Raw genomic sequence first — 15664 nt, forward strand, 5'->3', positions numbered from 1 at the left:
CAGCACAAATACTTAATACATTTGTTGTGAATCTAAATGTCAGAGACGACTGGAGTGTTGAGATGCTGTGGGGGTGTGGTTGATTTCTGAAAGTAGGCCTGATCATTTATATTGATGGAGAAAGGTGGACAGGCTGCTGAAACAAAAACCGTCATGCATTGATGAGATATTTGTCTATTGTAGAATGATATCCTCTTACTTCTATCAATTAAAAGGCCCAGCGTTCAACTTTTAACTGAAAATTGGTCAGGATAATATTTAAACTGGATCTTATTGAAACAATCATGAGAAAAGCTGCCTTTGGAAATCTGCTTGGACAAAGGGGGATTTACAAAAGAAAGATAGATGATACAAAAGGTAATGATGTTTCTATTGCTTAGAGTTTACATTTAAAGTAAATAATTATGCAATATACAATAGGCATTCACTTGAAAAACTGGACATTGAAAATAGAACCTGGTGGCACAATTAAGGACCAGAAAATATTGGAGCAGCTAACAGACCAAAGTCTGAAATCTGAGAAGTTGCAGACCAGCCTCCCCTGTGGTGTCACAAACTGTACAACTGCAGCAGAGCATCATCATCGTGACATCACAAACCAGACATTGTGGGAACACAACCAGCATGATGTCACAGACCAGAGCGTCTCAAAAACTCATGGCCTGCTGACTTTAATGCAGAGCAGTTCTATCGCTTCACAGAGAACTTTCCATGAGTTGTACATGAAGTGCAGTTCTGCTCACACAGACACCCACAAAATCAATTCAACGGAATTCATGATAACATGTTTCACTATGGCTTCGTGCTGCCCTTGACTCCATCATGTCGTGCCCCGCTGCTCCAACAATATTGAGAAGTAATTATCTTTTACTTGCTGCATTGGGACTTCTGTTATGAACTTATATAAAACCATGATAGAAAGCATCTGAATGTTTACAATCTATTTTCATGAAAGAAAAGGCTGGAGAAGATTTGGAATAATGCAGTATTTCTTTATATAAATACAACCGATATGTTTACAAGATCCATACATATTTTATTTTCCTTTAAACTCAGCTCATTGCCAAAACAATATAAACCCTATATATCAGTGTTGCTGCCTCCAAATGTTACATGCTATTCTCGTCTGAAGCACTGAACATCAGCCACATTATTGAAGGTCTGCGGCTGTAGTGTAAACTGATCCTGCCTGGCTATGTAAACTTGTCATGTGCTGCATGCTTCCAGTTCCTATCTCTGAGTCAGCTGTGGTCAAAGAGAGACTGAGTTAACTCCCCAATACCTCAGCAGCGTCCAGACTGAAGATACATATTCCTATTTTATCATTTTGATATAGCCATTGTCATATACAGACAAAAGTATTATAATAATAACAACAATGCTAATAAAAATGTCAGAGGCTCCTTAAAGAAACATTAAGCCCGAACAAACATACAACACAAGGCAATCTATGGGTGCAGCAAATTGCAAAGTAACTGATAAATCTATTTTCGCAGCAATAATTACATAAAATGGTTAAAAAACGAGACACGGCATGGTCTTTCTGGCTGTAATGTTTGTACACAATGCTCACGAGATTTCTATTACCATTTGCGAGAATGTTAGAGGCGTTTTATAGAGCAATAAAAGGCGTAAATCAGTCACTTTTGAACGACCGCTGGTTCCAAACGCGTTTTACGGGGGTCTGACACAGTAGCCGCACAATGTCCACACATGGGTTTGCTCTCCCTTTGCCTACACAATCTACGGCTGTCTGGACTATGAATACACATTGTGACATTGTTATTGCGTTGCTGCCTGGATGTTGGCTGTGTATATCACAGATGTTTGTACATGCAATAGCGTTGGGAGAGAAAAAAGACGGAGCGGGAGCAGAAGAGTCCGTCGGCCGGCGTGGTATTTCAGTCGCCCATGTATTCCTGCAGAGACCTATTTGCGACTGTTTGTATTTCACACAAATTCGGTTCTACAGGGTACATATAGACAACTAATGCGTGTTTGGGTTAGAAACTGCAGAGGGGATCTCCCAGCATCCGTCTGAAGAAGTACACATTTGTCACAGCGAGTCAGGACGAATAGGAGGCTGTGCTGCACAACACGAGGCTCCGTTCGTCACGGAGACAAATCAATGTGCTCCATACTCCTAAAGAGGATTTGACTTCATCAAGTTTTCTAAAATAAACTGAAATGCGCGTATATAACCTCTCACACACTAACGCGTCACGTGCAAAGGACAAGAGGGTCTCTTTTCTTTACATTCACCCTCCGCCTTTTGAGGTAGCTCACATATGAATATTCAGTCACAAACACGGAGGTTACAAAGGGACGGCGTGACAGCGCAGATGAAAAATAAGTTTCCATTGTTCCCAACCATTTCTTCTTCTTGCTATTATCATACTGACCGCTCGGTAACCTTTCCCTCCTGCCACTCTGGAAGCTAATGAGAAAAGCCTCGGATGAAAAATGAAATATCAGACATGTGACCTATTTCGGAGTTATTAAAAAACAGCAAACATGCTCATGTTATGAATCGATTGAATTGATTACAGTGGAAATGCACAAGGGATTTCCAAAACGGACAAAAAAACATCTAAATCTACAGCTTTTCCACCCCGCGCTTACTATGTTCATCAATTTGGTCACGTTTTGCATTGCGGGAACAAAGCATCGTGCGCAAACAAGCAGTGAACTGATGAGGAACCACAACCAACACCTAACTCACTCGTTAATTTGGCTTCCTCGCATGCTCATCTAAATATAAGCACTTTGTCGTGCACCCATGTGACAGTGCTGCACGCACGCCCAAAACTATGTGCTCTGGCGGACGCATTTTAATATTAGTTAGACGCCCTGACCCGCGTTTCACCCCTCGCGTTTGACTGATTCCAATAGTTCACTGCCAAGGATTATTGATGGAGGGAGAGCAATGAATTATTTCTCCCGCAAATGGCTTTCAGATCGTGCACCTAGTTCAATAACTAGTTATAATATAGAAGTACAAAAAATGGGACCCTCCGGCGGACTAATTTGATGTTTCATTTGTTCATTTGAGAAATTGTGAATTGCCCCCATCCAAACGCGCCCCCTGCAAAATGGCACAACAGCACGAGCGTGTTCACACATGTGCATATGTAAACAAAATACGTCTGTGCAAAACTATGTGGAGGGTTTGGTTGTGTCCATACAGGGCATGCTTTTTTTTTATTTGGTGGCCAAGCATGCAGCACCTGACATGCAGACAGTGCAGTACTTGATAATAATGGTTAGGTTGCGCTTTTAATCAAACCCTTAACCTAATAGCCTTCGGACGTTTAATCTCCTTAGGTGTAATAACGTTTAGCGGATCGTCAGTTGAAATAAAAAGTTTTAATGAAGTGAAGACAAACTGGAGACTAGTTTGATATGAATAACCTCTAGCCAAAGGAGCAGAGTGGGTTTCATATACCAGATGACAAAAAAAGAAACAATTGGTTGGTCTGCAATTCATTATGGCGACGGTGTGGTTCTTTGGACTAATGCAGCGTTAATCCAGTCCGCATGTGCAACAAGGGAGCAAGTTTTCTGAGTATTACCTCTACAAAACGGGTAGTCGTTTCTTGTTTGCAAATGAAAGTGAAAAGAGTGTGTTTGTTAAACGGTGAAACACCAGTTGGTCAGGAGAGAGGCCTCGGGGCCCGTGATGTCAGTGCAGCCAGCTGTTTGCCTCACAGCCAAATGAGCGGCTCCAAGATGTGCCACATCTCCTGACTAAAGCCAGGTGGAAAGGCGCGGGGCGATGGATGACACTTACCGATAAATCCACGGTCCCACTCATTTTGACCCGACGGACCGTCTGAAAAAAGGAGACAACGAAAATGAATTGAAGAACAGTCCATTCTTGAGTTAAGAAAATTAATTAATTAATTAAAAGTGTAATACTTGACTAAGAAGATAACATTCTACACGATGTTTAATTCGTATTTGTTCCAATTACCGTGTATTATATGAATGAATTGACCCCTTGCTGGATAACTGAATAATGTGTCACATAATCAGGCGAATAAATTAATTGCTGCATTGTGTGTAACCTATTTCGTTTAGGCCGAAATTAAAATGACCACAAAATCATAACAATAACAATCAATTAAAATTATTTCAAAATAAAAATGAGCAACATATTCTGTTAAAAATGTCAAAAAGCTGCTTGTTTTATTCCAGACGTTTATGGGAACAGTTTTCCCATAAATGTCGTAAACTTTGTGTTTTGATATGTTGGGGTATTATTTCATCTTAAGGGGGCAGTTTTTTTCTCTCTGCGTCTGAACTTCTCTGTTTGGCCTAATTGAAGGGAGGGTGCCCTAGAAAAGTGTTGACATCCTTGGGCTCCTGCAAAACTGGCCCAGGACAGAGGAATTTAGGACGGGTCATTTTCATAGCGTACAAAATAAATTTACAAGCATTATGATATTTCCTTGGCAAACGTTCTATAAATAGAAATCCTTGGACTCCGGCGCGGCTGAATTATGGCGAACAGCGAGAAAAAGAATCACGACGTTGTCTTCTCATTGTAAATACATCTGGCTGTGCTCGAAACACACCTAATGAGACGCTATGGTTCTTATTCGGACTCAGACAAAGGAAAGCCTGTGCTCACCCGGAAATGACCTTGGCGGATTGAAGGATGACAGTGTCAGCTCCACAGGTTAAAGAAAATAATGCAAAAGCACAGAACATGACAGGGAAAACGGATGTTTAGACTTTCACTTTTACCGAGTGGTATCAGAATATTTTAAGCCTGGATGACTTTAATATAAATAACACACGTGATTCAAGCTTCCTCTCAAGATGTAATGGATGAAAAGTACTGAGAGTGTCATTTTGATTACACTAAGAGACCCGTGTCCTCTATGAAGATGCCTTTATCACGCATTAAATTCATGTTTGATACATTCGGGATCAGCAAATGTTTAATTTTGTTTTTGAAGGAAATACATGTTGTACTTTGGGTTCTTTCTTTATTTCAGTTTGAGGGTTGATGTTGTTTATTGCATCCATGTGATAACAGTAAACATGACAATATAACGGCTCAAAACCAGCACAAGAACAAATAAAAATCATAAAAAGAGCACTAATGCCCTTACGCGTATTGCCCTCAGAGTGAATCACCCACTCGGGAGAGTGTTACACAGTGCCCCCTATTGGGAGTGTGTAATTGATCATCTGAAAACAAAAAGACAGAAAGTGATGGTGTTGTCATCGGAACTTGGACCTTGAAAACTTATGATGGTTTTGAGAGAATATTCATCCATTTCTGTTGTATATATATATTTCCCCCACATTGGCCTCTGGTGCTGCATCACGCACAACCTTGCTGCACCTTTCTCTGTCAACTGGGCTGCACTCAGCCCAAAATATCCTCAATTTCAAAATGAATTTGCAAACCATTGATCAGGAAGCACCATGTAGTATTTCTCAAATGAACTTCTTTCTAAGACACACGGGCAATTAAATAATGTGCCCCACCGAGCAACAGAAAAGGATCGAGCTAATAAGATCAACATCGTCTCATCACTCTCCAAACTGATCAAGCCACTAAAATTCAGCCCCTTGTAGTGAGGACAAGTCTTTAGGGAACGAGGGTGGAAAACCAAACATTCCTCTATTAACAACGGCACTGTTTTGTTAAACATGCGACACGTCCCTCACAGTTTTTTTACAAGCTCTGATTTTGGACCCGGCCTGGACAGACCTGTCTGTTGGCCTGGTAGTGACCCTGAAACAACAGGAGCCCACGAAGATAAACGCTAACCCCGTGTTAAGGTGACACAGGTTAGGCATTTTAATAAGGAGGGATTGTATTTTATGGTGCCTTATTTCAAACTAAAAAACAACATTTTAGCATCACAGAACAAAAGAGGATTATTTTTTAGTTACACAATCTGAATGAAAACTTGACCATTAATAATTAAACAAAAATACATAATGTTTGTACGGAGTGGAGGGAGAGTGTGCGGTGGATGGTGAAGTTAAGTTAATGAATGACATTTTGATGGTTCTGGATGACTTTTATATATTTTTTCTTATTGTATTTTTTTATCCTGTTAAAGACGGGATTATGTAAAGAAAACTGTTTTACCACAATCTACCAAATGTGGTGAGACGCAAAGATCGTCTTCTTTGCTTTTGCTTTTATCTTGTAAGATTAAAATCTTGCAGTGCAAATATCAAAACTGTGAAAATACAATAACTACCATGACAACCAAATAACCGTAAGCAATAATGTTTCTATCGGACTAAATATGCAACACACACGAAAGACAATAATAATTCATTTAAAAAAAAATCATTTTTCCGATGCGTGAAAAAGCTTATTTCTGTCATTGTAAAAATGCATATTAACCCTCAATTAGCATCGTCCACATCGAAGTTCGTCAATTTCACATTCACGCATGCAAAGTCACGCTAATATAAACAGGCAGAATCTATTTTGTTCACGGGAAAGTCATCTTACAGTCACAGGCCTGTATAAGTTAAAACAACTTACTGCATTAGCTCTCTGTGCTCCGCACCACCGACTACACAGTCCGGATAAAAGGTACTGCATCCTCACTGCCACAAAGCCCTTTCTTCCTCAGATAAGGGGAACCCAGCAGCTGCGATTCCGGACAGTTAAGATTATATATGATGTGTATATATCGAAGGTTTGTCAGCTCTTCCAGGCCATAAAACCCACTTAAATGACACCACGTGCTTCCTGTGCACCATTCACAGTCCCTGCTTGGGGCAATTGGCATATGTAACCTTGTAAACTTTAAAATACCCTAAAAGAAAGACATTCAAACAGGGATTCAATACATTGTCCACGTATGTTAGGCCCAACAGAGCGCAGAGAAAGTGGCTGCGGAGCTGACCGGCTCTCATAACCGTCAAGGGAGTTAAATAGGGAGCTATTAGTTTGAGAGGTGAGTTGATTTTTATTTTATTTAATATAGAAATTAGCTCATAGCCTTCGATTATGCTGTGTCCTTCTATTACACCTACACCCAGCATCTGTCATCATCCGATGTCCTCTATACTAGCAGGTCGTGATGTTTTAACGAAAGTGCAAGAGCATATTGATACAATAAAGTGACTGTCAGGTCTTTAGCAGCGATGGCGCGTCAGTCTACGGCCACAGGAAACCAGCGTTTGGCGTGTCGGGTCGCGAGGGCAAGTGTTATCACAGGCCAGCGTGTCCCTTCCTTCGCTGACTAAACAGGAAAAGCGAGTTTGCCTGTGGAGCAGCGTTGGAAAAGGGGCAATAAAGTTTTATGGGGGCCTTTAACCAGAGCGCGTTTGTTGGTCAACGGAATTCTGTGGATTCCGAGAGATCCCCCCCCCCTGAACGTGATGAGTACAGTACAACGAAAGAAAGAAAATCGGAAGTTTTTTTTAGTGTATTCGTCTAATCAACGTAGCCTGTTATAAGAAAATATATATACGTAGAAATAAATGGAGAAATCCTTTATGTTAGTGACGAGACTTTATTGGTTATAACGGACAATTAAGCCACCTATCAGTTGTTCTGGGCCTCTTGTAAAGCAGCCACCTTTACAGAGCGCGAGAGAAATGGCTTCATTGCACATCACAATATTTTCACACGCAGTCGCTGAATTACACAATACGATTTAGGTTCACAATGATATGACGGACAACAGGGGTGGTGCCTTCACGGAGACATTAGCTCATTGGACATACAACACATTCAACCACTGCGATATATTAGAGGGTGGATTAAAAAAGAAAATGAAAAAGGTGGAAGAGGGTTTCTTTGACCGGTGGGAAAATCTCACTGTTGCTCACAGCGCAGTGAGTATTTCTGTCTTTATTGTGAGTTGTTGGCATACATTTTTTATCAGATGATGTGGAGACAGAGTTGGAAATGTCGCACGCTATCAGACCGCCTCCACCGTCGTCATCCAAATTAAGAACGCTGAGCATTGTGCAGACTCGCAGCGCAGTGCAGAATTGGGCACCCCCCCCCCCCCTCAACCTCTTGTCCTCTTCGTGCAGCAAAGTGAGGTTATCATCGCATGGGCACCAAATTAATTTAGAAATGTAAACCGATTGATCAACGTGAGGGATATTCAATACGTTAGGTCCCAAACCGCAGCAAGTGACACATAATTGGTGATGAAGCGCACGGCGCGGTGTCATGATGTCATTGCTCCTAGCAGTTCATCCGGAGGTCAGGCGGCACTCCAGCACTGTTGCAGCGTGGGGATGAAAACGTGCTGCATGCACCCACCCTCTGGTCCCCTTTTATTCCTTCACTTTGACCTTTGAGTCCTTCTTCCACTTCATTCGTCTGTTCTGGAACCAGATTTTGATCTGCCTCTCGTTTAGACACAGGGTGTGGGCGATCTCTACGCGCCTGCGGCGGCTCAGGTAGCGGTTGAAGTGAAACTCTTTCTCCAGCTCCAGAGTCTGGTAGCGGGTGTAACTGGTCCTGGAACGTTTACCCTCCGATTCTGAAGTGGCATTAAAATCAGTTAGCTTTCAGCAGCATTATAGTGGTGAATACATATACTACTATGGGATAATACTATTATGACATTTGCATAAAGATTGGTCATCCATAAAATAATAGTTACAAGCATACATATAATATACAATTGTTGAATTTAATTAATGAAATACCCTTCCTCATGCAAAAGGTAAAATATCTTAATACAACCGAATTTAATCAGATTTGACTTACAGTGGATTTGTGTAATAAAAATGATGTCAGGCTGATAAAGATAGTGTAATAAATTTACATTACATTCTTTCACATACAACATGTAAAATACAGTCACCAAACGCTTCTCATTGTAATATGTGAGACTGGATAACTAACAGGGCCTAATGTGGTGTCCTTCCTGTAGAGACTGACCTCAGCCTACTGCTGCAGTGGAAGGAAAAACAATGTGAATAATCTAAAGGAAAAGGGATCAGAACATTAAACCGGATTTTTTTCCCCCATGGTTTGTTCTCATATATATGTATATATTTATACACATGTTTCATATTTAGCCAAACATTAAGGCGTGCTAAGCAACAGGCCTTAGTTGCTATTGGACTTGAATATCTTAAACTGCTCCAGGATGTTTGCAAATGGAGGAACGCAAAACAGAAGTAGCTTCCTTTTTTTTGCAGCAATTGTGCTCACCGTCCATCTGGCCCCTAAATAGTCAACCAGTGGGTTTAAGGCGCGGGGAAGGAGCACGACTATTCAAATATTTTAGAGGTGAAAAGTTCACGATTGGGTCAGGGCATTGATGTCTCCCAGAGTTCAATTTAAGGCTAAAGCCGCTCCCACACAGTGAGTCTGATAATGTAAAACATTAACTGCGACTATAAAGTGTGCAAGGCAAAAACTAATACTAAGAGCTGAATTTGTGAATATTATTTCATAGTTTTATCACAATTCTCTTCTCTTATCCAATTATACCACCATAAATCACCCCGCAGATCACCCCTTCGCCGTAACAGAGCAGGTTTACGAGCAATGGATGCCTTTGTCATAAAATTTATGACCACGAGTTTTTATTATTTCCTGCGTTTGGCCTATAAAACTCAAGAGGAAAACCGGAACGGGCAAAAAGAAGTGTAGCAGCGCAAAGAGAGACTAAGGGGAAGCATTTTAGTCACACTTTAGGAAGAAAAAAAAGGGGGCAAACTTTACCGTGGCTCATGTGCAGTTTTGTCATCCATGGATAAATCTGTGGCTGCTGCTCGCTGTCCTGAAGCTGGCTCGCACTCGCGCTGTGTCGTTTCACCGCCTGCGCGTTCACCGCGTCCCTCTCGCCCTCTTGGCTCTGGTTTCCGCCGGATTTCGCGCCCCTCTCCGCGTCTCCTTGTGCCCCGAGTCCCAGCAGCGTGCCGCCGCCGTAGCCGAAGGCGCTCGCGTTCTCCGACGAGCTGCCGGAGACCATGGTTATCTGTGGTCCCGGCGGCAGAGGAGTATCCGCGTTGCCACGCAGGCTACTTTTCACCTCCTCCCGTTCGGCGGAGGTCGTGGGGACGGGACAAGTAAATATCCCGCTCACATTGACACCCTCAAAGCGGCTGGACGCGCGCCCGGAAAGATCGAAACTAAACATTGTGTTGGGAGAAGTTGTCTCGCTTGTTTGCCTGAGATTGCAGCTGTCAACATACGAGCTCATTTTCAACAATCAGCGATACTTTCTTTTTTAAGCTGCAGCGGGCTGCGGGCTGGTTGTTGCGCTTATTTCCTTGTTTTTGTTGATCATTGCGTTTCTTTGTAGCCGCTTTTGAAAAATGCAAAGCTGTCTGCCTTAAAAAAATATTCCAGGATTTATAGGTGGAGTAGGCTTTGGTATCTTTTTTTAATTCTTGATCCGACGCGCGCTGCCCAAATATGGGGTATTTGTATGGGATCACGTGCGCATGTTGGCCAGTCATAAATTGGCGTTGATACTCTCATTGATGAATTGGAGAAACGTGTCCGGTAAACTTTGAGCTGTTGGTTGTTGAGGACCAGGCAGGGATCTTTAGCGCAAAAAAAGGGCAGGACAGTAAGACAAGAGCGTCATCTGGTGTCTGGTATGGGGCAGGACGGCCAGCAGCGTCCACAGCGCTCTGGCCCGGACAAACAAACAACCCCATATTATAGCATAATTATTATAATTATAAGAATAGTAATACCACTACTGATGATAATAATAATAATTATTATTATTATTATAGTTATGCTGCTGATTAGACGCGCTCACTTCATTTGAACATATTCACACATATGCACGTGAGACTTGAATGTTTTGGACGTTAAGTTATAGAAACAGAGCTATGTGAACGCGTTTAGGACAATAGCTCATTCCCATGCTCTTATGCAGCATGGCAAGTTAGATTTGTAATCGTTAAAACGCATAGCGTGTAAAATATCTCTTTATTAGCTTATTCGTCTCTTAGCTTTATACCCTATTTTGGCCGTTATGGTCACGATACACATAACATGTCAAACAAGTTTTCACAATCGCCGTACTCAGGTTGTTGCCTAATTCAATACATCTTACTTTATACGATCATTTGACTCGACGTGATGCTCCCTGAAGCACAAGACGAGGGTGAGATTTTTGCAAACACTTTATTACATGATACACAATTATGACAAAACATGAAATCGTAACTCCCAAACAGAAGCGAATAATTACTAGTGTACAAATCTGCTTAGCAGTGAGAGCCCGTGGTGTCAAATGCTAAACAAAAAGGGGGGCCAAGCGCAGTTGTATTTTATGCAGTGTCGACCCAAGCGGCTAAATGCGCAGACGTCCTTACGGGATTTACATAGCATATTGTTACTTTACTTATTTACAGGCATTACAGCTGTTGGTGCGTGGACTGTGGTCTGAGTCCGTGCAAGTTTCATGTTTGTGCAGGACACTTTTTGGCAAATGATTCAACTAGGCCTACTACAATACTGAGGTGAAATGCAGTGCCCGCCCGTCCTTCCGTTTCCTCGGTGGAATGTGCATGTACAACATTGAGTTAAGTCTGACCAACAATGTATTTGGTGAGGTGATCAAAGAGTTCACAGTGATGGATGGGGTGTGGGGGGATAAATACACAGATTTTACTGGCATGAAAAATCACGTAGAAATGAATACTTATTTTTATTTTCACAATACAAGTGTGACATTGCAATAAAACAGAATCGGCACCCCGAGAGTCACAGGGGGACAATCTCTGTCTGAAATAATCTGGATTTCTAAGGCTCAACACTCCTGTCGTCAATATGGGATATAAGTGGGAGAGCTGCGGTAGTCATCATGCAGTGAAGTCGCTCTTAAATCCATACAGATTTTTTAGGTAGTTATGTTGGGTTTAAATGGTCATCAGGTCTTCTCCCCTTTGGGTTTTTTTCTTTTTACGCTATTCTTTTTTCTTGTCCTCCTCTTTCTGTTCTTCAATTGCGCCATTGCTTTCCTCCTCCGGCGAGGCTCCTGTCTGTTCACTTCCAGTCACCGTGGAGGTCAGGTTGCTCTCTTTCTTCCATTTCATACGTCGGTTCTGAAACCAGATTTTGATCTGGCGCTCCGTCAAACAAAGCGCGTTTGCGATTTCGATGCGTCTGCGCCGGGTCAGGTAGCGGTTGAAATGAAACTCCTTCTCCAGCTCAAGTGTTTGGTAGCGAGAGTATATTTGACGTCCTCTGCGTCTGTCTGTCCCGTAGCCCACTCCTGCTGAAATACAAAGTGAAGTCACTAATTGAATCGCTTGGAAAGCGAAGTCATATTTGACATTTGGAAAACACACACGCATCGGTCTGCGCTCTAATAACACTTTGCAGCAGTTGAGAACAAGTTTTACCTCATTGTTAGAATCATAAACCGTATAGAAATCCACGAACACAAATCATCTAATCAAAGCCTTTCTCTAAGGGCATCTTAGCTTTATTATAAAAATAATTAATAAAAAAAATACAACGCATTCCCCGCGTCTCTTGCTGCTGGTTATGGCTACTATATCTTTCTTAATATGAAAGCTGTTTGTTTGCACACGTAAAGGCCCATCCACAAGTCAAGGGGATACAGTAATGTTTTATGGGGCCATAAAAAGCAACTTACTCTCTTGGTAAGACATATCGTAAAACTGGCCCATTTCCTTAATTTATTTGTCGTAGTAAAACTCACCGCTGTGTGAGTTCATTCGCTGCATCCACGGGTAAATCGGGATGTTGGTTTTCTGATCCTGCGCTCCTGCTCTTCCTTGGTCCAAACTGTACTCTTGAGCAATGTGGCTTTGTGTACTGAGTCCCATGTTTGTTTGTCTGCAGCTGGGGAGCACGTCCTTGTCTTGAAGAAACACGTTTGATCCGTATTCGTACTGTGCCCTGCCAGACCCAAACACGACATTGTCTTGGGGAGAGTAGAACGGTGCATATATCCGATTCTGGGTCACGGCAGCGCCGTACGACGAAAAATGTCTGACTGTGTCATAGGTGGTGGAGTTTAGGGGTACGTTGGGCAAAACGTCTTGACCACCGGACAAATGGCAGGAGAGCGACGGGTTTGCGAAATACGAATTCATACCTTGCCTTGTAACCCTCTCTCCAACTCTCCCCACTTCTTTATCGGTCGCTCTTCAATCTCGTTCTCAGTAAATCTCCTCCGCGTCTGTGTCAACCAACCACACCTTTCTCCAAGGTCTTCTTTTTTTCCCTCGACTTTCTTGCTTCTCCAACTGGACGTGGGCTACTTTGAGGGTTCGATATTATTAATTTCCAATCTCCGGTTAAGACGCACAAACCCGAGTGTTATAGCCGAGGCTTGGCTCGGTGAGAGACAATATGACAACGTCAGCTGACCATTCTCCGCCAATCGAAAGGCAGGAGTTGAGGAGAAACTGTAGCTTTTAGCTCAGCGCTTGGACATTACTGCTAAATGCCGATAAACACACCATGAGAGTTGGAGAGGCGCACTATAAGCCTGGCTGGATGAGACATGTTTTACTTTAGTTTCACAGCATGTGGGGTTTGGGAGTGAAGTATGATATGAGACGTGGGCAATGTCACTCGGTACAGTGATCACATTCAAACCAAGCCGAAACATTTGCATTAAAAATACATACAACAAATACAGAGGCGGTAGAGAGTGCGTGGAATCATCAAACCAATTGAGCGAAAGAGAAAGAAAATACATTTTCTGTCAGTTTGAGGGTGAGGATTTTGTATGCGTGTGTCTTTTCCCCCCAAAAACACAGTTTTATAATCAAAACACCACTGGGTCGGTGGATTGCTCGGCACCTTTGAATCAGGACTAAATTAATATTTGCATTTCTTTTTGTTAGTCTCAGCCATATCGACCGCTTCCAGCATACTGTTAATGTTTCCATTGTGTAGGAATTAGCATCTGAGCAATTTGAAGGCTTTTTGCAATGAACTGGGGGAGGGTGTAGGTGGTAAGAATGCGTTTATGGTCTCTCTTCTGTGAGGGCAATAAAAACATTTGACGTTCCCCAGCACACCAACAACTATCTCTGCAGCAAAGCCTTGCAACGCGAGGAGCAATCTCCCCGGCTCCGAAAACAAAGCACTGCCCAGCACGTGGAGGAATAAAGCAAAGGGATAACAGCGCGCATTGACCCAACTGGCTACCATAGAAGCGCGTCCATGGCCACTCTATGAACATCTAATCAGTTATGCGACTGACCAGCGCACGTCAGACAGAAGAAGAAAAAAAACTCCGCCGGCCATCAGTGCCCGGTTTTCCTGTTGAGCCACTCAGGTACAATCTCGTTAAATCACAACAAATAGTATGCTTTTAGATTGACGTTGGTCGTTTCCCTCCTGATCACACTTCGACATTCCTCCGTCACACACGGGGAAGGGGAACCAATCATTACCCCAGCAGCAAATTATGGGTTTGGAAATGACTTGAGGTGTTCTGCAAAAATGTAGCAAGTGTTGAGGCGCTGTTCTCAAGCTTAATACGTGCAGCTCATTAAGAATATAAAAGAAAAACAGCTTTACTTGCTCTCACTTTTCTGTAATCAATACAATTAAATTACTTTTCGTACAGCTGATAGCAGCGCAGTTTTACGCACGCCTGCATTTTTTTATGGAAAACATAAACGGCCATAAAGAATACAAAAAAAGAAACATATACAATAATTTGAAACAATATATTTCACATTATATTTGCTGTTCACAACAGGCCGTAATCGAAGACAATAATCAATGTAGTAATAGCAAATTTCTGTTGAAACGCAACAACCTATCGGTCCACTTCATCGATTTCTTCAACGCGGTATACTGTTTGGTCTGTTGTTTGGGGTCCCGGAGAGCCCATAAAACAGACAAGAACAAAGAGAAGGAAGTAGCTGGTGCAATAAAAGTTCCCCTTCACCTTATTTGTGGCCATATGTGAGATCCGCGTGGCAAGAATTTTAGGAATAAAACAGCAAAAGTCAAATGCTGCAGTGACCCGCATTTTCTGTCCTGGAATTTTTCTCCCATTTTCACTTTAATATCAAGTAAAGAATTACTAGATGATGGGAAGGAACGTAGCAGGGATACAATACTGGGGGCTCCTATTCAGTATACGTGTGTGTGTGTGTGTGTGTGTGTGTGTGTGTGTGTGTGTGTGTGTGTGTGTGTGTGTGTGTGTGTGTGTGTGTCTGTGGATATATGTAAGTATGTGTTTTACTAAAACTACTAAAAAATATAGTATATTGACCACATTAATACCCCAATTAAATTAAATTTGAACAAAAGGGGTCTCGATGCCCAAAATGTGAGAAATGTGGGCATGTGCAAGTTACCGCACTGTCAGAAACAGCATGTGCAGCCTTTGTTTCATTAACATTTATATTATTGTCATCATGCTGTTGTTATTATTTCCTTTTTTTTAAAGGAACCGTTAAAATATTTATTTGAAGTCAATATTTTTAAATGATTTGGGTTTTAGACACAAATGTCCTTAACTGTTCTTCACAGCCACCCGCGAAAAAAAAAAGAAAACACGGCGCTCCATAAAGTTTAGGTTGTAAATAAAGGCTGAACACTATAGCCAATGTGTGGACTGCAGAGCCAGGAATGCAGCAGAGCTTGTGTCAGTGTGCAGAATTAGAAAGGTCATTCTATCCCCCGTGTTTTAGTGTTTTATTGCGGCCCGTGAGGCAAATCACGTCCACGGCTTTTGAT

At 42.1% G+C, this 15664-nt stretch overlaps 3 protein-coding genes across 4 annotated transcripts in view; all 3 read right to left on the minus strand.

Moving 5' to 3' along the window:
• Positions 1 to 976: 976 nt before the first annotated feature.
• LOC120829400 (homeobox protein Hox-C10a) overlaps positions 977 to 15664 on the minus strand; it is a 39693-nt gene continuing 25005 nt past the window's right edge. Inside the window, exon 3 of the transcript XR_013453119.1 lies at positions 977 to 3832. The gene's annotated coding sequence lies outside the window, so the exon portion shown is untranslated. The remainder of the gene's footprint in view (positions 3833 to 15664) is intronic.
• hoxc5a (homeobox C5a) lies at positions 7483 to 10394 on the minus strand. The gene is made up of 2 exons (XM_040193469.2): positions 9686 to 10394; positions 7483 to 8489 (listed from the first exon to the last, which is right to left on the minus strand). The coding sequence occupies exons 1-2, from the start codon at positions 10164 to 10166 to the stop codon at positions 8281 to 8283; spliced, it is 690 nt and encodes a 229-aa protein (XP_040049403.1). The 5' UTR covers positions 10167 to 10394; the 3' UTR covers positions 7483 to 8280.
• hoxc6a (homeobox C6a) lies at positions 11089 to 13050 on the minus strand. Of its 2 annotated transcripts, none has more exons than XM_040193467.2 (2): positions 12654 to 13050; positions 11089 to 12200 (listed from the first exon to the last, which is right to left on the minus strand). In XM_040193467.2, exons 1-2 carry the CDS (start codon positions 13048 to 13050, stop codon positions 11893 to 11895), a joined length of 705 nt encoding a protein of 234 aa, XP_040049401.1. In that variant the 3' UTR covers positions 11089 to 11892. The 2 variants fall into 2 exon arrangements, with proteins under 2 accessions (XP_040049401.1, XP_040049400.1); XM_040193466.2 differs by having other exon boundaries at positions 11089 to 12203.

This window comes from Gasterosteus aculeatus, chromosome 2 (assembly GCF_964276395.1).
Source record: "Gasterosteus aculeatus chromosome 2, fGasAcu3.hap1.1, whole genome shotgun sequence".
Classification (NCBI taxonomy): domain Eukaryota; kingdom Metazoa; phylum Chordata; class Actinopteri; order Perciformes; family Gasterosteidae; genus Gasterosteus; species Gasterosteus aculeatus.